This window comes from Octopus bimaculoides, chromosome 5 (genome assembly GCF_046866305.1).
Source record: "Octopus bimaculoides isolate indiv1 chromosome 5, ASM4686630v1, whole genome shotgun sequence".
NCBI classification, from domain to species: domain Eukaryota; kingdom Metazoa; phylum Mollusca; class Cephalopoda; order Octopoda; family Octopodidae; genus Octopus; species Octopus bimaculoides.
The window spans coordinates 107,300,997-107,326,092 of NC_142932.1; the positions used below are offsets into that span (position 1 = coordinate 107,300,997).

A 25,096-nucleotide genomic window follows, 5' to 3' on the forward strand; every position below is an offset into this window, starting at 1 on the left:
ACATGAATACTAAAATGCAATAGCCAACACAATATGTGCAAAAATATTTACATTTAGCAGCAGGTATTATTTAAATGTGTAAATGAAAACAGTTTAGCACTTGTTTAAAAAAAAATCTGATTTGCAATTTAAAATTTCTAATAAGTATTTTTCTTTTAAAGTCTTAAAAAAGTGGGGAAAAAAATTGGCAGAATTTAAGAAATTATGCATTTTGATAGCTTAATACTATGAAAAAACAACAATCTTAATGATTTACAAATCATTTTGCTAAAAATTAACAAGGTTTCCAAAATTTCCAATTCACTGATCCACTTCGACTTGCATTCTTTAATCAAAAGAGACAACTCTATATGAATTGTCAATAGGATAAACACCAAAACTTAAAAACAGATACTATTTTTCTGTGTTGAACTAATTAAAAAATCTAGGACCGTCAGAATCTGGCTAACTACTGAATGACAATTGTGAAAAAATAGTTCGACACCATAAATGTGAATTATATTTTATTCATAGAAACTATATACTAAATTCTAAAAAGAAGTTATCTCAAATTCCTTATTCTAAACACTAATATGCTTTCGTAATAGTTATATTTAACTGGGGAAAAAAAATGAACTTTGAGTAAACTGGTTTATTAAAAAAAATAATTTCGAAACTTTCAAAGTCACTATATTTCTATAAAAAAATTTTTCCAGATGTTAAAAAAAAATAAAAAAGCCGAAACAATTTTTTTTTGTTTGTTTATATTAGAATCCCCCTTTAATTTAGCTGAATTTCTCCAGTATTTTGCTGATTTCAGATAATACTCATACATGTACTACAAAAGAAAAATTTAAAAACACAGCCAAAATTAAATAAGAATTCGTCACCTTTCAGGTAAGATATAGTTCGGAAATTTTAAAAAGTCAAAATGCCAAAAATATCGGTCTTTATGAAATTTTGTACAGTAAAATAAAAATACAGCTTCTGTCAGAACCTGTCACCAACCACAAACACTCAGCATTTTCAGGCAATTAATCATTCATAATCAGAAATGTATCACTATTTTCTGTGATGTTTAGGTGGTTTCTGTGCATATTCTATATTTACACTTTTCAGATGAGGCAACATGATTAATCTAGTTGTGCCATTGACAATTTAGGAATTTCTGCTACTTCCATGAAAACTCTGGAAAATAAAAATATAATATATATAATAAAACAATATATATATATAAATTACTACAAACACACAAATCCTAAAAATATTGCACACAAAATCTTTAAAATTTTCTAATCAAAAAGTATCTTTCATAGGCACAGGCACGCTTGTGTGGTAAGAAGCTTGCTCCCAACCACATGGTTCCAAGTTCAGCTCCATGCATGGCACATTGTGCAGCTGTCTTCTACTAAAGCCTCAGGCTGACCAAAACCTTGTGAGCGGATTTGGTAGATAGATACTGAAATATCTCTCTCTCCCTCTCTGTGCGCGTGCATGCGTGCGTGTGACTCCACTGCTTGACAACTGATGGTGTGTTTGTGTCCCTGCAACTTAGCGGTTCAGCAAAGAGCAATAGAATAAGTACTAGGCTTAAAATAACTCCTGGAGTCGATTTGTTCAACTAAAACCCTTCAAGGCAGTGCCCCAGCATGGCCACAATCAAATGACAGAAACAAGTAAAAGATAAAAACAGTCAGAGAGATTACATTATTACATGCTCAAAACTATCCTCATTTACATTCCAATAGGAACAAGAGTCATTACTTCATTTATTAGGTTGTGTGAGTGACAAAGTAGCATTTGTAACTGTATTTCAGAGTCCCAAGCAGTTCCAGTTTTTTTGTCAGTAATTATGGCCTTACATCAAAAAGATATACAATAGGCTTCAGCAAGTTTCAGTTTGTGGAAATTCACTAAAAATCTGAGTGAATATATGAAGATGGAAACTGGCGGACAGAAGGCAAGTAATGGTAATAATGGAATTTAAGTAGATGGAAACTCAGTAATGATCAACATGATGCTATGCTAAAAGTTACTTATCCAAAGTGCCATGCAGTGTATTTGAATCCAAAATACTGAGCCACACAGCCAAGCCAACTACCAGTTAAAAAATATATGTTAGAGTCACAATAAAATGTACCCTGTTGTCATCATAATTTGGTGTGTGTATTCCATGCTGGCATGCACTGGATGGTTTAGCAGGACTGCATCAAGCTCTAGCTTTGGCTTGGTTTCTGCAGGTGGATGCCTTTCCTAATGCCAGCCACCTTACAGTATGTATTAGGTGTTTTTTAGTGTCACTGGCACTAGTGAAATCAAGTAATTTGAAAGACAAGAGAAGGAAAAGGCCCCTCGACTGTGGGACTGTATGAGAGAGTATATTTGATAGAGGAATGCACATGTTGCAAGGATAAAGTATGATAGAGGAACAAACACAGGTGTTTTGCTAGATGAGTTACATCATAAAAGAGTAGGTGTTGAGTCACTGGAAAAACTGAAATGGTGGTCATGATTTGTCAGAAATTAGGGAAAGGCATGCAGCAATAGAAACTATGCCAAAAACAAACTGTACAAACAGGATATGGACTTGGAAAACTGCATTGCAAGCTACCTGTCCAGGAAGACAGTACACTGAATAAGAAAAGATTGAGTAGAAAGAATGATCTAACCACAAACATTCTCGTGTGCCAGTAGCATGGTAAAATGCCCCCAGTCTATAGTAAGACCTGCACTAAGTTGGCTGGTTTTCTGTGTTGTCGTTGCTGTGAGTCAAATGACAGATTATGTTAACCCTTTCGTTACCACATTTCTAACCAAATTACACCCCTTATGTGTTTCAATTAATTTTTAACAATCATAAATCTAGGGTGGTTTCATTAAACAACTTTAACTTTTTTATTTATCAACATATAAATGTGATTTTTGGAAGATAATTTAACAAAAGGTTCTCAACCAATTCTATACCAAAATTTTTGTCACAAAGTGACTTTAATTACAGGTAAATTCAACAAAATATAAAATTATTAAAATTTTTGTTCAAACATCGCTATAGAAAATGGGTTATTAGCTAATATTCAATTGGGTATACAACAAAATATTGTTATAGAAGAGTTGTGCACATTACTGGATTCATTACTGTCTCTTTTGCCAGTATAAAATTAAAATCCAGAGCAGTACCCAGTATTTGATTCACAAATCTTTTCCAAACTTTGATCCCCCGTTTTGTGGGCTTTCCTGGCATATACTGTCGAAAACGCACTCGGCCTTTATAGCCCACCATATCCTCATCTATAAACTGTTTTATATGTGCTTTGAACACAGTCAATGAGGGGTCTTATTTTAAATAAGGGATCAAAGTCTGGTTTTCTACGTACTGGTGTACTGCTTGTGTCTCTTACATGTAGATATTGAGTCAATTTTAAAAACCGTATCCTCGTCATTATACTTGAGACATATTAGTCTCCAAAGGGTTCATCACTACTCCAGTAATTTGTTATTCGAGGTAACTTTCTAATGCCCATAATAATATTTACGGCAAAATATGCTTTAATTTCATTCAAGTTTATGGGAAACCACAAACTATCCTTTTTTACGCTTTGTTTATGCCGTAATCAATTCAAATAGGTACTTCGGAAAAAGCAAAAAGAAATAGTCTAAAGCTTTACTCTCCTGGGTAAGACTGTGACTTGGTCCAGTTTCTTCAGAAAAATCACTGAAAAAAGGAGTTTTTAAATTTTCACTCCATTCAGGTACTAATTCATTCTCTTTATCGCTATCATCGGAGCTCTCGGATTCACTGCTTTCATTTTCGGAAAATGAAAACTCAGATTCATTATCAAATACCACGTGCTTTTTTTTTTTTTTTTCGGTTACAGAGTTAGATTTATCAAGGTCTTCAACGGAAAATCCTTCGAATTCTGACTCGATGCTTGACAGAATAAAATTCGTATCCATTTTTTTGTCAGGATTACAAATTTTGAAAACACAACAGGAACAAATTTGGAAAAAAATCTCCCAAAATTCACAAAATTAAAATAACACGTTGATCGTCGTACAAAACTATAGCTGAACTGTTTACACAAATAATCACGTGTTTTCACGAATGTACTAACGAGATTTGCTCGGATATTCTCATTTAAATATGAATAGGTGATTAGGGGCGGTTTTGGGCGGCTTGGTCACATGAACCAAAATTTTTGTTCGGGTGGCTTTGGGTGGTTTGGTAACGAAAGGGTTAAGATACAACTAATCTTTGTCAGCATGGAAAAGTGGACATAAAATTATTAAGTTAAATGAAGAAAATCAGTTTTAAATAGACACTCTCTTTAAACAAAATTGTGTACAAAGTAAATATCTCTTCCACTCAGTTACACACAAAAAGAAAAAAAAAAAACTTACTCATTTGAATATTTATTATAAACTTCATTGACTGCATTGAATACAGGATGTAACAACATATAATTAAGTTTCTTAGCCATTTTCTTTGCTTCTTCTTCAGAATAACCAGAGTGATGAGTTAGTATAGCATTCTGCAATTTAGATGGAATTTAAAAATTATGTAGTGCAAAAAATAAACAAACAAAAATAAATCTTGCAAAAGATATATGGTAACTAACCCATTCAAGAGCCTCCATCTTTAATGCCAACCACAAACAGCCAGCTGCCTTCAAAGACTCTTTTTCATAAACAAAACTGTAGTCCAGAAGTGATAATTCAAGTATGTAACGGGCTAGTGTCAGCGTTTTGGTTTCAAAATTAGCAACCTACAATGTTTAATAGATCACATATGAGAAGACAGGAGAGAAAAAAAAAAAAAAGTAAATTATAAAAGAAAACATCTAGCAATAACTTACCTTACAATAGCGCCGAAGAAATCGATAAGAGAGAGGGATACCCAATCGAAAGTCCACAGCAACAAAAATTTTCTTCTCCATATCAAATAGTTTCTCCATTGAATAAGCATTGTCACACATATACAAGAAATCATCACATTGTGGAAGAATGCGTTCCTGTTGAGAAAAAAAAAGACTTGAATTAAATTCAAAATATATTCTACAGTTAACACGTGACAGGTAATGTTTCATCAGCCCCATACATACACACAGTCTATTTGCTTAATGCAGTCCTCATGACAACTACATGCGTTAAACCACTGGACAGGAAAAGGTGAACTGTTTTAGGGCTGCTTCCATATACATGTACAACATCAATTTTCCAAAACCTTTCTTTCCAGATTATTGATTTTACCAAAATAGGGACAGTCACCTTGTTAACACACTAAAATGTACTTGAATAATTAAATGAAATTATAAGTCTCAGGCCATCAGTGTATAGAAAATTGGTGTTGTACCTGTGACTGATTTTATAGAAGGTACTCAAAAAGAATTAAAAGAGCTTAGTCCCAGGTCAGCTCTGATTGGTCAGATATTCCAAGATATTCTATCCATGAGTATCCAGTCAGAGCATAATGTATCTAGAACTAAATCATCCAATGCATTCCTTTTAAGACAGCGAGGTAAAAGAAAAAATATGCCTGAATGGAGATTCAATGTGCTAAACAAGAGTGACAAGTGGACTAAAATAGTAAGCTAAAAACAAGATATGGGAGCAGGTTTTGAAAAGGAAGGGATAAGAAAATTCAAGTCAAATAGCTCCCAACATGCTGCACATATTAGACATATTTAAAACATACACTTACATCATATTTACAGGCAATAAACATTGCAGCAGTCCCGACAAGTTGAAGATGTGCACGTTTGATAGTGACTTTAGAGAGATACGTATCAACAAGCTTGACAGCAAGGTAGAGTGTTTCATGATGTAATTCAAAGTTGGTCTGAACTTCAACCAACCAGTCCATAAGAATGGTTCTCATTTCACTTGTAATATCATTTTGTTTACTGGACATGTAATCCGGTACAACATATTTGCACTATAAAAATTTGAAATCATAAGTACATAAATTAGGCATTAAAATTGTTGTAAACAGGTAAAATTTTGGAACAGGTAAACATTGACAGTTATTTTTGTATTGTTATCAAAATCCTCTATTACAAAAATATACAATGCAACTATTGAAGAGAATTGCTTTAGTCAGCTAAAAACATTCAACTTTAGTACTCCGTGTAGAAGTGTAAGCGTCCCTATTTATTGCAAGCAGCTGGCTGCCAGTCTTCAGTGAATGCACCTGGCTTGGAACTACCAAATTCATAGCATTCAATGGCATTTTAAAAAATTTAGCCCTTCCAGCAGTTTCCTGATCTTTGTTCAGTGATGAGGCATCATAAGTAGTGGAGCCATGATTTTCTCTTTAATAATCAGATCAGCATTGGACTGCTCCCTCTTATATACTTGTTAAGCCTGACTTCTCAATATGGTAATCCCTAACAGAACATATCCTTCAACAGATCAGATTCATCAAAAAGTTGATAATGCAACCACCAACTGAAGGCTTTTATAGAACCAGAGTAATGAATTTCTTGTGGAACTTGGGTGCCTACATCGAAGTATACCTTGATTGAAACATAATTTAACAATCCGGATATTTGATAAAAGCATAACGACGTGTAATGTCAGGTCAAGAAGATTAACCATTGCTTATTTTTATCCAACCTATAAATACAAGCCAAAGTTTCTCCATGTTCAAACAGCCATCCAGGTAAAGAATGACACATTGACAAACAATGTTCAGAGAGTCATCCAGATAAAGAATGGCACATAGGCGAGCAATGCGTATAGTTATGAGACTTTTTGTAAGGAGAGATCTAATCACATGGAGTGAATCACCTCTAAATGTCACATCACTTTTTTCTGGTAGCACAACATAGTTCAAAGTCAATCTGTGCCAAATGTCTTCACTTTGCATGCTTTAGCTAAGTTTCTATGGCAACGGTCTGGATACTTATTGATCAGAGCATTATAGCCACATACAACAGCCAAAATATTTTAGATTGAGAGATTTTTGATTGGAGCAAACAAGAGTTCTGCAGAAAGAAGTAGCATGCTCATTACATTATAAAAGGATACTTGTTGAAGTCACAGAAACATCGATTTTAAACAGTTTATGGAACTTCAGGTAAAATAAGTGAGAGAGTCTGAAAATTCAGCAAGAAAATTATGAATATAATTTTCCCTTGTGTTCATTTTGTGCTCACATCAAATGAAGTGCCATTGTACTTCACTGGAGAAAGCCAAGCCCTAGTGCATTTCCTGGTTGAGCTCGTGAGGTAAGTTTTCACATTTTAACTAATTAAATTGTTGTGACAAGAATTAGCTGCTAAGAGTTGTTTTATTCAGTATTTGAAGTACAAGGCTGGTGCCAGCCTTCAACTAAAATATAGTATAGTGAACCTGGACTGGAAGTAATAGTTCAGAACAGCAAATCTGTTAATCACTTCAATAATTTACAGTGTATGAAGACATCTAAATCTTTGTGGAAATTGGTTTATAAAAAGGAAATAAAAAAGAAAAGTTAGTCTTACCTCTTGTTCTTTATAGTAATCAAAAATATCTCTAGCATATATAGCTTCCCAGAAAGGATCTTTCATATGTTCTTTATCAAAAGCATCATAATCAACCTATTAAAATAAAAGTAAATGTCTAATACTACTACTACTGTTAGTATATACTAATTCTTTTTAAACCTAAATAGCAGAATGTCAGTGAACTGTAATTAAAAAAAAAAAACCTAATTAAAAAGGTCTAAAAGTCTCAAATGAAAGTGCCAAACTCAGAGCACTGAGAAAAAAGTATGAAAGAATTTAATAACATGTATTTTTGCATACCATTATGGTTGATAGAACGAATATACACACACACACACAGGCACAGACCAGAGTTCCAGCAGACTGACAAAAAGGAAACATTTAGATATGCTAAAACACACAAATAATTCACAGAAAGAATACCAATCCCACCTCAATCCACTATTTGTTTCCTCTCTTATGCACTCCCCCTTGTACCTGGCACCCCAACATTATCATCTTCATTGTCTCCTGAGCTACACACCCTTATATAATGCATGTTAGCCATATATCTCCACTACAGCAAGATCCTGTGCTTATTCCTTTTATACTTTAAAGCACCAGCACTAGCACCACATAAAAAGCCTGGTGCAGCCTTCTAGTCAGCCAAACCATCTAACCCATGCTAGCATGGAAGATGGACATTAAATGGTGGTGATGACTAGCCTCTCAGTGCCCAATTTTATGCCACCTCCCCTCCATTTAGTCAAGGGGGTTACTACTGGTGGCACAAAAATGCCCAATACACACCATAAAGTGGTTGGCATTAGGAAGGGCATCTGGCTGTAGAAACCATACCAAAGCTGACAATAGAACTTGCTGCAGCCTTGTGGCTTGCCAGACCCTGTCAAACTGCGCAACTCTTACCAGCATGGAAAACATGTTAAATGAGTAAGTCCCATAAACTACACAGACAGCTCACTAGAAGTAGTTGAAAGTTTGTTACTTTAGTGTAGAGTAGATGTTGCAAAAGCAAAGTGAAAACAGAAGAAATTAAAACTGTTACTTCTGTAGACAACAAAATGTTTCTTTTCATACAAAAGCAGGTGTAGGAAATACAATCCATGATAGAAAGTCTTGACTATAGATCTACAGAAGCTGAAGAAAATGATCCACTGGATCTGTTGACTTGCATGAAAGTAAATGTATGAGTTGAGAGAGCATTTTCACATTAAACTGGTGCATGTGAAAAATTTAACTGTACTAATACAGCCATGGGGGCCCCAGATAAGTCAATGGGTGCTTAGTTAAAATTGTCATGCACTTTCAATGAAAAAGAAAACCTGTACTGATGGCAGAGAAAAACACAACAGAAGTTGTAAAGTTAGAGTGCTCTTAGTATTCACAGACCTGGAGAGCTGATGAAATTGATGCAGCTCATGTTCTGCTTAGACTGTTGAAAATTGGCAATTGCAGAAGGGATATGACCAGAGAAGGAGTTCCAAAAGGCTGACATTCTGAAAGGACTGAAAATAGTAGTCTGGGACTTGAACATAAAAATGGGTAATGAGAAAAGATGAACAAGAGTGCCTGAGTGGAGGGAGCATGAGAGTAACCAGCTCCAAAGAGAAGAGGATACTGTAACAAAAGTAGAAATGGTAGAGAGAAGACAACATCAGTGGACCAGAAGTTGGAGAATGTTTGTAGTTAAGTGGCTTTTCTCTGGTGGAAGTCTAGAATGTCTGAGTAGCAGTCGTGCTGTCCCAGATGTAAGAGCTTATACTCCTTTGTTGATCCCAGCCAAGAATTATAGTGGGTTAGTAATTAAGGCTGAAAGGTTTTCTAGTTCTAAAGGGAAGGGACACTCTACAAGATGTGGTTCTAGATATGTTAAGGACATGTATTCATCTGGAGTGATTGTTGCATGATACTTATGTATAAAAATGCAATAATGTTTCCATACGAATAGCAATTGTGTTTTAAAACAAGACTATAATGGGTTTTGAGAAATTGTAAGCCTCACAAAGCTGTATCTGGACAGAGATAAAAAAAAAGTTTTAAATGATCTTAATTTTACCTTTGGTACTTCTGGTTCTTCAACTTTAGGTGGCTCCAGATCAATTCTAGAATAAAATATAATTGAAAAAATAAATAAATAAATAAAATATCTAATTATAAGTTACCATTTCTACAAAACAAAGTATATGAAAAAAAAGCCATTTTAGATATCTGAGCATTAAAAATTTGCTTAATAATTTATTAGGGATTCATTTGTTTTATTCCTAAAATATTTTAATTCACTGCAATACGGAAAAAATTGAGCAATAGAAGATACAACAATCATCATCATCATCATCGTTTAACGTCCGCTTTCCATATAGATCCTCTTGGTATAGTGAATTGATCAGCAAAAATCTTGGATAGATCCCATCTGAGAGCATACAAGTGACTGAGTGAACACATTAGTAAAGAAACTTAATAAAATTCAATAGAAAAAAGAATATAAGTTTTAAGAGAAATTTAAATAGAGATTCATAATTTTCTTTCCATTGAAAATATCACCATCATCATTTAACATCCAGTGTCCATGCTGGCATGAGTTGGACAGTTTGACCAAAAGTGGCAAGAAGGGGAGCTGCACCAGACTCTTTGAAATTATTTCTATGGCTAGATGCCCTTCCTAATGCCAATCACTTTACAGAGCGTCCTCAGTGCTTTTATGTGGCATGCCACGAGTACTTTACACCACCAGAGACTGGTCTTAACACTTCTGCTGCACAGTATGGGTCTTCTGCAGTACAGCAAGGCATGAGGCATTTCAGTCCTTTGTCATCTCACCGGAAGGGTTCAGCATACTGAGGTTGTTCTTCAGTACTTCAACCTATGTCTTCCATGTGTTTCATCTACTTTGAGAGACCTGCATTTCTTTATGGAGCTGTCAGCATCCATCTGCATCACATGAACAAACCAGCACAGTCATCTTTTACACACAGGAATTAATTCCTCTTATGCCCAACTTCTCTCTCAAAACACTAGCACTTACATTATACATCCAGTGGAGCATACTAGCCTCATTCCTCTCTAAACTTTGCAGGTCCTCTGCATTCAGGAACCATGTCTTACTACCATTTAGAATTGCTGTCTTTATACATGCTTCATGCGGAGGCACAATGGCCCAGTGGTTAGGGCAGCGGACTCACGGTCATAGGATCGCAGTTTCGATTTCCAGCCCGGTCGTTTTGAGTGTTTATTGAGCGAAGACACCTAAAGCTCCACGAGGCTCTGGCAGGGGATGGTGGCGAACCCTGCTGTACTCTTCCACTACAACTTTCTCTCACTCTTACTTCATGTTTCTGTTGTGCCTGTAATTCAAAGGGTCAGCCTTGTCACACTGAATATCCCCGAGAACTAAGTTAAGGGTACACGTGTCTGGAGTGCTCAGCCACTTGCATGTTAATTTCACAAGCAGGCTGTTCTGTTGATAGGATCAACTGGAACCCTTGACATCGTAAGCGACGGAGCGCCGCCAACAACAAGATGTTTCATACAATCTTCCTTTCATTTGGAAAAAGAAAACTTTCATGACCAACAGTGGTAACAGTTCTTTGAATTGCCTCCATCTTGTTACTTCTTTTAAAAGACACAGAGCGAAAAAGCAAAAAGTGGGAAGTATACTCAGTGAGAGAAATGGTAAAAACAGTGATAGAATGTTGCCACTGCACTGTTTTCTCAGCATACTTCACTTATGACAATTTACTCAATGATAAGATGAATTTTAAAATAGCTGTAATAAAATAACCATTCAACTATTTATTGAAATGGCTGAATAGTGGCAGCTGAGATGGACAGCATCTGAGAGTTGTCTAGATTACTTGTGTACTGAGCAAGAGATCATGGAAAAAATAATGTTAGATAGATGGTATTTCTTATTGAGAAAAAAGTCACTCATTAAACTTTGACAGAAAAAAATATTTTTAAGTTTAAGAGAAATTTAAAAAACAGATTCATAATTTTCTTTTCATTTCATAATAAAGTTATAACTTTCATGAAATTTTCAAAAAATGGTATCTTTAACAATCTTGTTAAGGAATATACTTGTGTGTATCTGTGTATGTAGATACATACGTAGGGGGAGAGTGAGAGGGGAGGGGAACTTGAAAAAGATTTCACAAAAATGTTGATTAGTTATTGAAGTATACAACTAAAATTATTTTATCCCATTTAAGATTGGGCAAACTACAGATGGCTCAGTCAAAATTCAGAACCAGCTGAGAGACTGACATTTTACATGGTATTGATGGGCAACATACCTGAATCAAAAAAACCAAGTCCTTCGCTTGGATAGATGCAAGTTATGAAGTATGGTAAAATTCACTAAACAGCAGCAACCTTGTGAAATTAGATAATACATAGATCTACCATAGAACTAAGCATCAGAAAGAATTAGCTATTGAAAAGTTATAATTCTAAATATCTTTCTAAATTTAATTTGAGTGGAGAAAAAGAAAAATGATAGCACATCAATCACTGTAAGACAATATCTAAAAAAAATAATTCTACATGTAATTGCAAGGGTGCAAAATATATTATCTGATTCACATTTTAATTGGAATGTAAGTAACAAAGTCATTTTAATGTCTACTTTTCCATGTTTGCATAAGTCAGACAAAAGTATATTGGGGTTGAATTTTCTGCAGCTAAATTCCCTCCTTGTTGCCAAGCCCCACTTATTACCAAGTGAGATAATTATCTCCCAGACAAGCAGCCCAGAGATGTTTATGAGAAGAACTGGAAACAACACTGTATGAATAAACCTTTTGCTTACACAGATCACACAAAATATATCAAGAAAATTGGCCATACTTCTGCAGCAGACAACACTCAGTAAAGCCATCGTTTACAACCAGCGAGTCAACACACAATCATGATGGGCTTCTTTCAGTTGCCATCTACCAAATCTACTCACAAGTCAGCCCAGGAATATAGAAGACACTTGTCAATGGTGCCAGACTAAACCCAACACTACACGAGTAAATACTGAATTTAACCATACAGCTATGCTTGCATCTAATGCTCAAATATGCACAAGGCATTCATTTGAACTGGCAGCGATCCAAGTTCAGCTAAATATGAAATACATTCTCGAAGCATTTACAACTTTAAGTCAAATTCTTTTCACTTGCATTAGTTTGATATAGCCTCACAGAGAACGAAACTTTTAATTCAATCAGTGCAGTCATAGTTAATATGTTCATTTCGTTACAAGGTTTCAGGATCAATCCATGTGACATGCAAGTGAAATTTTAGCAAAAGGAAACTGTATGAAAGGCTGCTATACACATGCACAAGTGTGTTTGTGTCATAATTTAATGGGTTGGATGGTTTGACAGGATTCTATAGGTTCAAAAATTGCATCATGCTCCAGTATTTGCCTTGGTACAGTTTCTACAACTGGATACCCTTCCAAATGCCAACCATTCCAGAGTACTGGGTGCTTTTTTACATGCCATCAGTCCTAGTGAGGTTGCTATGCAGCTTGCAAGACTGAAGTCTGAGAGGGTGGCTTTATGCTAAGAGACGAGAGGTAAAAATATGAGAAAGGGCCTAAATAAGAACAGGTTTCCTGCTGTAGAGGAGCTACATGACTACTCATATTTTAGAACAGAGGATGGGAGAGAGTAGTGATAAAAACAAGTATTGAGATGACAGAGTGGACCTTCAAGGTAAGTGGGTAGAAGTGAGAGGGATCAGTAGCAGGTGGATGAATGTTACAGCTGAATAGTAAGAGAATCTGAGATGGTGAATGGATGAAGAAGGGGAAGTAGGCAATCACTAGCAATGTAAGAATTAGAAGGGGAGGAGGAGATGACTGACAGTACAGAACAGCAGAATTATGATGATACAGCAGATAGGAGAAGGATGACAGGATGTTAGGTAGGTTGCAGGTGTAAGCAGGGAAGAGGTAGGCATAGTGCATGAAGGCGAGGAAGGAGCGAATACTAATGGATGAAGGATGGGAAGCAAGTGAATTGGTTCTAGGTAGTAAGAAAGTGCTATCAGGGAAGAATAGCGATTAGTGAGGGTGTGGATGTGTATCCTCATGAGCCTTTGCACAGACATGGGCAACAGTGACAGTTCTTTCCCACAGCTCAATAGTTTGATATGCAAAGACAAATGCTGACATCAAGAAGGGTAACTGATCAAATACAACCTCAAGTCTCATCCAAACCATGACAGTTTGAAAAGAAAAAACATAAGGATTTGGGTTGACAAAAAAAAAGAAGAAAAAAAAAAGAAAAAGAGTAGGAAAAAAACCCATTTAATGTCCATTTGCCATGCTGGTATGCAGACAGAAACATCTCTCCAGATCACTGCAGGGGTCGTTAAACCAACAAGGGAGTTCTCAACTTGTTGGACATAGCAGCTTTACACATTATCTAGATGTATAAAAAGGCAAGATTTGTGATGACTAGAATGACCTTTGAACATACTTCTGGCCAACCAGCTCATTTTTATTTGGCCAATAAAAAGCTGGATTCAATAAATGTTAATAAGAAGAACTTACATTATAACTGGAGAAGATTCTGGGTTATCTCGAGCCAAGTCAATTGGTTGTAATGCCTTGGTAAGTTCTTCAATTTGGGGTTCTTCTTGCTTTGGGTTGCATTTTGGCTTCAAAACGATTGTAGATCTTGTTATTTTAGTTACACCTTGTTTTTTAACTGGCAGTTTGCTTTCCTTTTCTATTATTTTCGTATTCTTCTTTTTCTGCAGGGGTAGAAAAAGTGAAAATGTAATTGTCCATTATAACAATTCATGTGTATTCATTAATTATTAAATAAATTGTCGGTGCATTCTCTCTTACATTGGTAATATCGCCAAATACAGCTCTTCGTTTCTGGTCTGGTCCTTGGGTGACTTCAGTCTTAGAACGGGTGCGTTTCAGGGGACCTAAATTATCAGCAACGCAATGAATCTAAAATTAAAATAAAGAAAACTTAGAAGAAATTTTCAAAATGCAGACGAACAAAGTTTTAACTACAGCATAAAGATGTTCGAAGGGCAATCCTTCGGTATTCGTAGACGACATCTTTCACCCACACGTTACCTCATGACAATAAAGAGGCTAGGCTTAAAAGGACGGATTGCTGTTCGAAGTCGAATGATTTGAGTCGGGGCCAAATATTAAAATTAACATTTAGTTACAGGAATACATTCGCGAGATGGCATTTAAAACATCCGAATTTCAGCTGAGACAAAAATTAAAGATAAAATGTATAAGCTATTGAATAAACAGGAAATTATGCAACCAATGAGAGACTAATTTAGCAATTCAGAAAAGAATATTTTTTAAAACGTTTTCATTCAAAGGAAGATAATGAACTTGCAACGGTCAAGAAAAAAAGAAAAAAAGGAAAACAAAAAAAAAGAAAAAACTATATTTGTAATAGCGGCTTGAAATTAAATATTAACCAATGAATATTAACATCATATAAACCAAAAATAATTTCAACTGAAATGAATAAAAAGAAAATATAATAAAGCTTTAGATAAGCAGTTGCAAATTCGACATAGAGTATATGTGAATGCTTTCGGGTATATAAATAATATTTACCTTTACAGGAGCTTCGTTTTTAGATCGAAGAGAAGGCCCTTTGGTTAGAGGAACTATATCTCTTTTGAATTTGCGAGTGGCCATATCTCAGGTATGAACGGAATAAAATATATCAAATGTAAATACAACGATACACACGAACAGCAAGTAAACTGTTTATAAACTGAGGAAACTGGACCGTTTGAATTTCGTACGTTTATTTCCTGCTTGCTGATTGGTTCAGTTCCCCCCACCATCACTTAAATATGTTAAGGGACATAACTCAGTCTTCCTATTCCTAACGTAGTTTCGATTCTTTGAAACCACTGTTTTTATGTCACTTATTTCTTTTTTTAAAAATGCACGAACGTTACACACTCTTTTATTTTAAATCCTATTTTTAAAAAAATCATGCTAATTTTCGCAGGTTTCTTAAATCACTCACAGACTCACTCTTGCCCACAATCGTGCTTGTCCCTTCTCTTTACCCCATTGATTGGTATTAAATCACTCGCAAACATATCCCTGCCTTGGCCTACCAGTATGCTCTCTCTCCTCCTCCTCTCTCCCTTTTTATCACTCCCAGCTAGCTACCTCCGCTTATCATCCTTATCCTGTTCAATCACATAGGCACCGCACTTCCCAGAACGACGAGCCACTGGAATCTTTCTTATGTCTTCTATTTTTTACGTTTCAGTCATTTCACTACGGCCATGCTGGGGCACCGCTTCAAAGGGTTTAGTCGCACAAATCGACAATAGTACTATTTTTTTAGTGTAATACTTATTGTATCGGTGTCTTTTGCTAAACCGCTAGGTCACGGGGATGTAAACAAACCAACACCTGCTGTCAAGCGGTGGTGGGCACGGACAAACACAAAGATACTCGCATGCGCACACATATATATATACAGATATACAACAGGCTTCCACACATTTTCCGTCTACCAAGTTCACCCACAAGGCATTGGTTGGCTCGGGGCTATAGTAGAAGACATTTGCCAAAGATGCCGCGCAGTAGAACTGATCCGAAACTATGTGGTTGCGCACACCCATACTTGTGCCTAAAACTAATGATTTCAATCACTGTGTCTGGTTTGTGAAACCGAAAAGATCCGTTGTTCACTTAAAACAGGTTAAAACGGAAGATTAACAGCATCGTGCTCGCTGGCCTCGGAGAGCCTGGAAAAGTCATGGATACCGCCCCTTCCTCAAGACTGAGCAATTAAAAATAAAACGTCAAAAATAAAAGCCTATTTCACATTGCTGCTAATGATCTTAGGAAACACACGCAGCAGAACACTAAATTTCTCTTACCTTACAAATCTCAAATATTTCATACATGTATATAAAGAATTTCTTTTGCAATTTTTACGTTTGACATTCTAATGCATAAAACAACTAAAGGATTTTGGGGAGGGTCACGAACCAACTAAAGAATCTGCTAAAGATAGTAGCCAAATCTCCTTCATATCACAACCAACAGTCATAAAAAGGAAGGATACTGGATAAGTTGGTTAGATTGTCTTTGATCGTAAGTCTGCTTAACATTCCCTTAAATCACATCTTAATGTACTGAGAGAAAAAAGAAAGATGAATGCATTGGATTATGTACTTCTTGTTAAGCTATCTTGCAAAAAAAAAAAAAAAAAAAAGGAACGGTCGCGGCCAGATTGCTTTTAATCATATATACACTTAATCAGGGCTGACATAAAGTTAATGTAATTATCTCCGAACCTGCTAATTACTAACATATTACATGCACCACCAGGTTTCTCTGGCTATTGTAAATATACTGTTTACTGCGAGAAACAAATTCAGATTCATTTGAAACTTAATAGTGTATTTAACAAAACTTTCCTAGGTGGTCGATGTTCACCTCCGATTTCAATGACGATAAGTACGTAAGCATCCCCTGGACCGGTGGTCAGAGCGTTGGGCTTACAATCATAAGATTATAAGTTCGATTCCCTGCCGAGCTGTTTGTTGTGTTCTTGAGCAAGACGCTTTATTTCACGTTGCTCCGATTCACTCGGTTACAGAAATGAGTTGCGACTTTACTGGTGCTTTTGCCTTTCCGATGTGGAGAGGGGAGACTAGTATGCATGGGCAACTTCCACAAACAACCTTACCTGGACTTGTGCCTCAGAGGGGAACTTTCTAGTTCCGATCTCATTGTCATTTGTGACCGAAAGGGGTATTTAAGTACACGAAGTTCCTCGTTCTGTAATGAATTCAGTATTATAAATTCAAACTCTGTCGATGTCAACTTGGCCTTTTATTCTTTCGGGATCAGTAAAAAAAAACAAAAAGACACTTCAATCTAGGACGGTGATTTTGTGAAAATGAAAGAACAGTTAACCTTGCGGTATTTGTTCTGACCTTTTCATTCCGAGTTCAAATCCTGCCACGGCATACTTGGTCGTCTGGTTTATCACTACCATTTGGCACTCTAAGTGCATTTAGCGGAGTCTACTATGTTGAAAGCATTCGAGCGAGACCTCTGGTTTCATTATACCTTTCCCCTTCCCTCCCTTCAGTTATGGAGACCCTGTAACAGAGTAATGGGTACTACCTCTCCGTTTCATATATATATATATATATATATATGAAGCTAACATATTACTCGTTAATTTTACTGTGCTGACGCCGTTACAACTTTGTACTACGGCACTCACCTTCGTTACAACTTTGTAGCGAAGGTGAATGGCGTAGTGGTTAAGGTGTTTAGTTAAATACGATAATGTCATGGATTCAATCGCTGGACCGGTTGACAGATTGTGTCTTTGAGAAAGGTACTTAATTTCAAGTTGCCCTAGCCTGCTCACCCGTGAGTATTATCCGAGTGTTGATGCACCTTTCTCCTTCCAGTTGTCATATCCTTTGGGTCAAGGGTGAAGAAGCTGAGAGGATGTCGATGTCTGCTCGGGATGACCAAGGTACTTAAAACAAATAGCGAAAGCATGGTACATATATCTATCTGCTTGAGAGTGGAAGGTGGTCGTACATTATACAACTTTATTATACCGGTGAACTGAGTCGTTTAGATCTTAATGAACAAACACTATTGCAAGAATTCGAATTGACCACTACTCAGGTGGTTTACGACACCCATCAACTTGAATGTTCCTATGCTCGGAGAAGTTTGATGCAAACAACTTTTGTTTTAAGCATCATCAATGCTTGTCAGTCGTGTATAGCATGAATAATTTCGAATTAAAAGTGCTCCCTTACAGGCTTTCATTGGAACGTATTCCTACAAATCACTCAATTTTAAGAAACAGTGATATTACTAAGTCAGCTTTCATTCTATTTTTGCTACCTCCATAACAAACTGTTTTATGTCGAACTAGCAAGGTAGTCATTGCATGATCCTAGAAATAGCAGCAAATTTCTCTGTCTTAAAAGACTGCGTTAGGTAATATAGTATTAGTTAAATAACGTTTGAATAAAAGGCAGGTAGTCGTAGGTTTAACACTTTTGGCCATAGGTCTACCAAGGGCATTCTTAACAACCCTATGGGTCTCTGAGCAAAACAATACATTGTGGACTCTACATTTATTTATAAGCAGCAAACTACAAACCACAGCAAAGTATTGAGTTCCTAAACCTGTAGGGCCCCTGAGCAACTGCCCGGTGTACTCATGCCTGAAGACACTGTTAGTCAGGTTTAATCCGAGGCCTAACGGCATCACTGTGGAAGGCTTACTTATTTTCACTGACTAGGATATCATTAAAACATTCTGCAATAGCGATTTCGAAAACTTAATCTCTTTCAACAACGCTAAAACAGATTCATAATACATATCGAGGAAACAAAACTATCATTAAACTACAATTTAAATGCCGCGAGCTGGCAGAATCGTTAGCACGCAGGACAAAATGTTTCTATGTATTTTGTCTATCGTTATGTTCTGAGTTCAAATTCCGCTGTGGTTGACTTTGCCTTTCATCCTTTCGGATTCAATGAAATAAATACCAGTTGAATACTGGAGTCGATGTAATCGAGTAACCTCCTCACACCAAATCTTATTGAAAATAGGTAACGTAGTTTTAAGGACAGTGTATCTGAGTACAATAAGATGACCACGGTTAGAATGTCTTTGATCGTAGTTTTGCTGGATTAGGACTAACCTTGAACTAAACAATGACAATGATAACTTATAAAACAATTTCCGACAAGCTCTCGCAGAAAAATTCATCTGAAAGATTGAGTTTCATTTGCAATCTCGAACAGTTGTTAATCCGTTTCAAAACATAAATTGTATTTAGTTTAATAATTATAATTCCTGTTAAAATAATCAACACAATAAGTGGAATGATCAAAGCTTGGCGAAAGATAAATGATAAAATCGTAAAACTCGTTTAAATTGTATACTTTCTTTAATCATATTGGTAATTGTCGACAATATTTCAGATACTTTGTGCATGTGTATAACTACACATCAGTGCTCCATTTTGTTTCCTTATAACTTTCTTAGAAATGCATACATTTTTATGATGTATTGTAGATACATTGCGGAGAGGATAAATTACCATTATATGTATAAAAATAACTCTCTTTGATATTGTGTAGCAAAAAACGTTTTGGAGAGAACGCAGATTACGTAGCATTGATGTTTCAAACACCACATGATTTCGAGTTTAGGTAGTCCCACTGCATGGCACCTTCAGCAATCCCGAGCCAACCAATGTCTTGTGAGTGAATTAAGATGGAATCTACGCGGAAGTACGCCGCGCACGTGTGTATACCGGGAAAGGAGCGCATGGCTTAGTGGTTAGAATGTTGCACTCAGGATCACTAGATCGCGATTTCAATTTCTAAACCGGGTGGTGCTTTGTGTTCTTGAGCAAAACACTTTATCTCACGTTGCTCTGCGATCACTTCGAAACGTGACGCGTGGCACACAGCGCACCTGTTCAGACAACGCCGATTTGATGGAGAGAGTGAGCTAATGTGCGGCACGAACATTTGATCATTATAAACAGATCATTGTGCAAGTCGTCGTCTGTGTCCAACAGCGCTTGATACCACATTCCAATGACAGAAACAAGACAAAAGATATAACTAAAAAAACAAACAAACAAAAAAAAAAAAACAAGAGTGAACAATGCACAAGTTACGGGAATTAGTGATATCAAAATCAAGATGGGAGGAGGAAGAACGATTCGAAATTCACTCAAAAAATCATCGGCAAAATAAAAAATATGCATTTTAAAGAGAGTTATGAGGAAACAGAATCGAGAGTGGGTGGAAAATTATTCCAAACTCCTTAATTATTACAATCGTAATCGACATCCTCGAAATGTTTCTCTGGAAAATAACATGGAAAATTTAAAATTTTCATGAAGTTATGCTGAAAGAATTTCGGTAATGGAAGAGAGACACCGATCTGTTTTGCCTAGTTTCGTTTTAGTGAAAATAAGTAAATTATTGCTTATTTTTTTAAAGTAAAATCATCGCCTAGTTTGATCCGCGTGACGAGTACGTAATTCCAGCCTTCGCTCATTGTTGATCTGACAAAAAGAAAATGAGATAAAACGTTAAATGAAACGTTAAAAAATTAATTTAGTTTGAAACTTAATAATAGTGACAAGCACCGAGCATACACCGTACATTCTAATGAGCATGCCATATTTTCACGCATGCGCACTTATCTGATTTCGAATGCCTCGCTCTGTGTCGAAGTTGTTTATTAACTTTCATGGTATCATACGCTCTCTACAGCTAACGTTGAAGTTGTCGCAGCTTACAATAAACATGGACTGGGGTTATAGTGATACAGATACTTCTTCAACGAACAATCCTTCTTCCCGTGATGAATGCCTTACTATGTCTCCGTCACTGTCTTCAGAAATGTCAGCAAGTGATTCTGACCCTCCTCCGAAAACTGATATTTCTCCTCCCGAATCAATACAAGAAACAAAGTCGAAACTTAAGTCGCGCATTCTTCCTAAATCTTTATTAGACTCAGTGACAGAAAAAATTCGCGATGGAATTGTTCCTCAGGCTGACATTGTAAAGAGTCCTTGTAATTTCAACGATAACTTTTGTATTGGAGAGGAACATCAATTAACTAATACAACTTGTTTTCTGGAAGACGAAACTGTTTCTCTAACTTTTTGCCCTAAAACTTTTATTGATAAACAAGAGGCAGAAAACATAACGGTTGTTCCTGAGGGTGAAGTCTTGACATCTTCGGAGTGCAATGACAGTGTTACGAAACAGACAGTTATCGATGAAGAAAGTGGAACATTAACTTTTAATAATTTAAGTGATGAGAATTCGATTTTAACCGTGTTTAGTGATGAAGAAACACGAACGAAAAAGCAAAATAAAAATTCGTTCAAACAAATTCCAAATTATTTTATTTCAATCCAGTTTTCTGATACAGAAATTAATACAAATTTAAAAGATGTACAGAAATCTGTTATGAAAAAAAATGGAAATTATTCCTTGGCAGTTGTACCGCTTCATAGTCTTCACATGACGCTTGCTGTGATGCATTTAGGGGGAAACGACGATATAGACCGGGCCAGAGCAGCATTAGATCGGTCTGGAGTTAAACTGACACCAAAATATGAAAAGGAGATGTTAAAGCTTCCTTTACAAGGTCTGGGAAACTTTAGAAATTCAGTAGTTTTTGCTAAAGTCCAGCCAGGAGACCATGTTGCAAAGTTGGAAGAAATTGCTGAAGAAATTCAAGCGCAATTCTTTGCAGAAGGGTTAGTTGGAAAACAATCAAATTTCACGCCTCATGTTACGGTGATGAAGTTATCGAGGGTTGGAAAAAAATTAACTAAAAAGACAGGATTGAAAAAGATTTATCCTGACGTTTATGATGAATTTATCGACAGTTATTTTGGCTGCCAGCCTGTAGGTAGTATACAACTCTGCTCAATGTTAAAACAAAAAGGCATCTCTGGTTATTACCATATAGAGCATGAAATATATTTTGGTACTAGTTCTAAAAATGGAACTAAAAATAGCAACGCTGCTCCAGAATCGGTTAGTGAAAATCAAATGAAGTTGGGTTCAACCTCAAAACCTTCACCTGACAATGAATGTGAAAAAGCTACTGATATATCAGAGAAAACTAATTCAACTTCCGATGAAGCAGTAAACCATGCGGATGAAATGAACTCGTCATCAACTTCAACTCTGAAGCCCGATTCGTCCCATTCTGTTATAGGATCTCAGTCACAATTAGATACAGAATCAACATGTCCTGCAGAAATAGTAACTGTTATAGAACCACTGGTTGTTGCAGAAATCAGTCCTATATCTGTGAGTGAACCTCGCAGTCCTTGTAAAAGTTTCGTTGATGTTATTGAAGAAGGTTTGGAACTAGCCGAAGAGGCAATAGAGTATGTTAATAAGGGTTCATCTTTACCTCGTGCCTCTTCACCGAGTGAATCGCTTCCAAATCCAGATCCACATGAAACAAATATTCAAATTTCAGGTAATGAAGGAAGTTCTCCTCTTACTAAAAAATTAAAAAAGACACCGAATTGCAACATTATGTAAAATGTTTATAGTTGCAATAGAAAGTATAAATATTAAGATCATAAGATATTATTTCAGGACTTTGAAAAATCATCTGTCATTTGTCATTTTTGCACATGGTTTTGTTTTGCAGTTTCTTTTCTTAAAGTTTTTAGTTTGGTGTAAATATATAAAATTATGAGTTGTTAACAAATTGTGATCGAATTACATGATTACAAAATTTAGGAAGTGCCTTGATTAATGCTTTTTTGTTATTTATAAATAAAATCCCTGGCCCCTCTCCCTCTTTTTTTTTTTAAATTTAAAATTAAATTTTAAGGAAAATCTATTTTACTGTCATTAGGTAATAAAATAAAACCAAAAGAACTTGACATAAAACAACTTCGAAATGTTTTGTAAATTGTCATCTTTTAAACACTTTGGCAGTCTTAAACACTTTGGCAGTCTGTCTCTGGAAAGATAATGAATGACTATATAAATGTGATCTTATTGCACTTTCTTTTTAATACGCTTAGATTTTTTAAAATTTTTTTGTAGATAGTACTTCAATACACACACACACACACACACACACACACACACACACACACATATATATATATATATATATATATATATATATATATATATATAGTTGTACTACCTTATAGCTACATTCAATTAAAATTTAAATCTCTATATTTTTTAAATTTACTGTTTCGTCATGGTATATTCTTGTTAAAAGCATCATTTAATTTTATAGGCAGTAGTAATAGTTGTTAATCTGTTATATTCACTGACATTTTCTATAAAGAAAATCTTTATTTTATTAATTATTAGCTTGAACATTTAACACCCACCGCTTTCCCCAAGATCTTCATAATTTACTTATCCAGTGTTATTAATTTCTAAGGTGTACTTGCATTATCAATCTAGTGTTATCGCCGACACCATCTGAAAGCTAAATATTGCTTCTAATGAAACCAAAGTTAACTTTTGTTGCTAATTAAGCACAACTCATTTCTTAAGAACATTCTAGCATAAAACTGATTATTTTTGGGCATACGTAAAGTTACGTCTTTCATTATTTGTTTTTCTTATATGCGAAACATTTCTTGTATTTTATAATTATTACTGAACAGTTGTTGCCGAATTCTACTTCGAAATAGTAGTTGATGTCAAGATTAGTAATAATTTTTTTTTTCCAGTTGTTAAAATGACTAAAATTTGCTTTTAAAGATAGACGAACAGTGTATTTATAATTTGGTGCCTCAAAATTGCGCAGCACTTTATAATATATCCAACTCGTTCAACATGTTCATTACCTTGCATGGTTTCAAATTTTCTCTCAATGTTTAAGCTATCGGGCACTATTATTGTAAAACTTGCATCACACAGAAATTTTTACAATTATTGAACCAGCAAAACAATCTCTAATGATGTGTGTAATTAGTTTAAATTTACTTTATATGGTCTTCGTTTATCATTTACTAAGTATATAATCAGAACGGCTTTTTCGTGTTGACACCTCGAGATGTGAGGTGCTCACGGAAATTGATAAACATCGGCAATGATCAAGTGTGAAGTTATTTTTGTGATGAATATTTGGAAATACTATTAATATAACATGCAATGTTTCTAACCTGAAAATAAATAAATGAAACAAAAACTTATTAAAGAAAAGAATTACATGTCTAACCTGCTAAATATTTATATTTCAAAATGTTTGTATATATATATATTTAATGTGCGTTTGTTTGCGGGTGCGCAGCGGTATGACAATCCCCTCCCCTTTTTTTGTTACTTTGGTTGGCAGTTGCTTTCACCAAAAGACTTAACTATTTGATTGAATTGATTAAATTCTTCAATTATGATCCTAAAAATATCTACATAGTCACTGTCATCTGGCTGCTAAGGAATTATTTTCTAATTTATTTAAATGTAAGCAGAGATTTCTCAACCAACAACCAGTGCCATTGTTGAAATTCTGAGGTAGATTAAATAAGTTGTCAGACGAAATCCTGTTCCAGGCATTGTATTATGCTTTTATTATTCTACTTGTTTAAACTCACCTAATTTAGAAAAAGGTTCCTGGTTTATGTTAGGAATGGTAATCCTGCTGTAAAACACTTGAACTTCAACGTTTAGGTCATGTTGGAACCTGCTGTACAATTTTACTTGGATAAACTATATAAAAATATACATCCCTCTTTTTTTACATCTTCTATTTTGGTGGTTTAGACTCAGCAACCAGTAATAATCTTAAAGCACCTTAGCCATTCTTGGTGCAATAGATGAAAACTTCATCAGGTGTTCAATAGTTATGCCTAAATATTCCTCATACCATCATTCAACATTTACCGTCCATGCTGGAATGTGTTGGCTGGTTTGACAGGAGGTGGTAAGCCAGAGGACTACATCAGGTTTCACTGTTTTGGCAGTTTATACAGCTGGATGCCCTTTCTAATGCCAACCACTTTACAGAGTGGATTGGGTGTTGATAATGTCAACAATTTTAGTTTATATTTCTTGACAAGAGCTTAGATCCCATATTAAATACATCAGATTCTTAAAC

General features: G+C 35.5%; 2 protein-coding genes across 2 annotated transcripts; one reads left to right on the forward strand and one right to left on the reverse strand.

Moving 5' to 3' along the window:
- Positions 1-490: 490 nt before the first annotated feature.
- LOC106882904 (G2/mitotic-specific cyclin-B3) lies at positions 491-15,267 on the reverse strand. The gene is made up of 10 exons (XM_014933732.3): positions 15,058-15,267; positions 14,308-14,418; positions 14,008-14,210; positions 9,520-9,565; positions 7,461-7,556; positions 5,678-5,911; positions 4,833-4,988; positions 4,596-4,742; positions 4,378-4,508; positions 491-1,167 (listed from the first exon to the last, which is right to left on the reverse strand). The coding sequence occupies exons 1-10, from the start codon at positions 15,139-15,141 to the stop codon at positions 1,113-1,115; spliced, it is 1,263 nt and encodes a 420-aa protein (XP_014789218.1). The 5' UTR covers positions 15,142-15,267; the 3' UTR covers positions 491-1,112.
- A 4,141-nt stretch (positions 15,268-19,408) lies between these two features.
- LOC106882903 (uncharacterized) lies at positions 19,409-22,931 on the forward strand. The gene has a single exon (XM_014933731.3). The coding sequence runs from the start codon at positions 20,704-20,706 to the stop codon at positions 22,561-22,563; it is 1,860 nt and encodes a 619-aa protein (XP_014789217.2). The 5' UTR covers positions 19,409-20,703; the 3' UTR covers positions 22,564-22,931.
- Positions 22,932-25,096: the final 2,165 nt, after the last annotated feature.

Coding starts and splice junctions, on each gene's coding strand:
- LOC106882904 (XM_014933732.3), bottom strand. CDS start 15,141: ATGGCCACTCGCAAATTCAAAAGAGATATAGTTCCTCTAACCAAAGGG. Junction 14,419..15,057: donor AAAACGAAGCTCCTGTAAAG/GTAAATATTATT, acceptor TTTTAATTTTAG/ATTCATTGCGTTGCTGATAA. Junction 14,211..14,307: donor TATTTGGCGATATTACCAAT/GTAAGAGAGAAT, acceptor CTACCCCTGCAG/AAAAAGAAGAATACGAAAAT.
- LOC106882903 (XM_014933731.3), top strand. CDS start 20,704: ATGCCTCGCTCTGTGTCGAAGTTGTTTATTAACTTTCATGGTATCATA.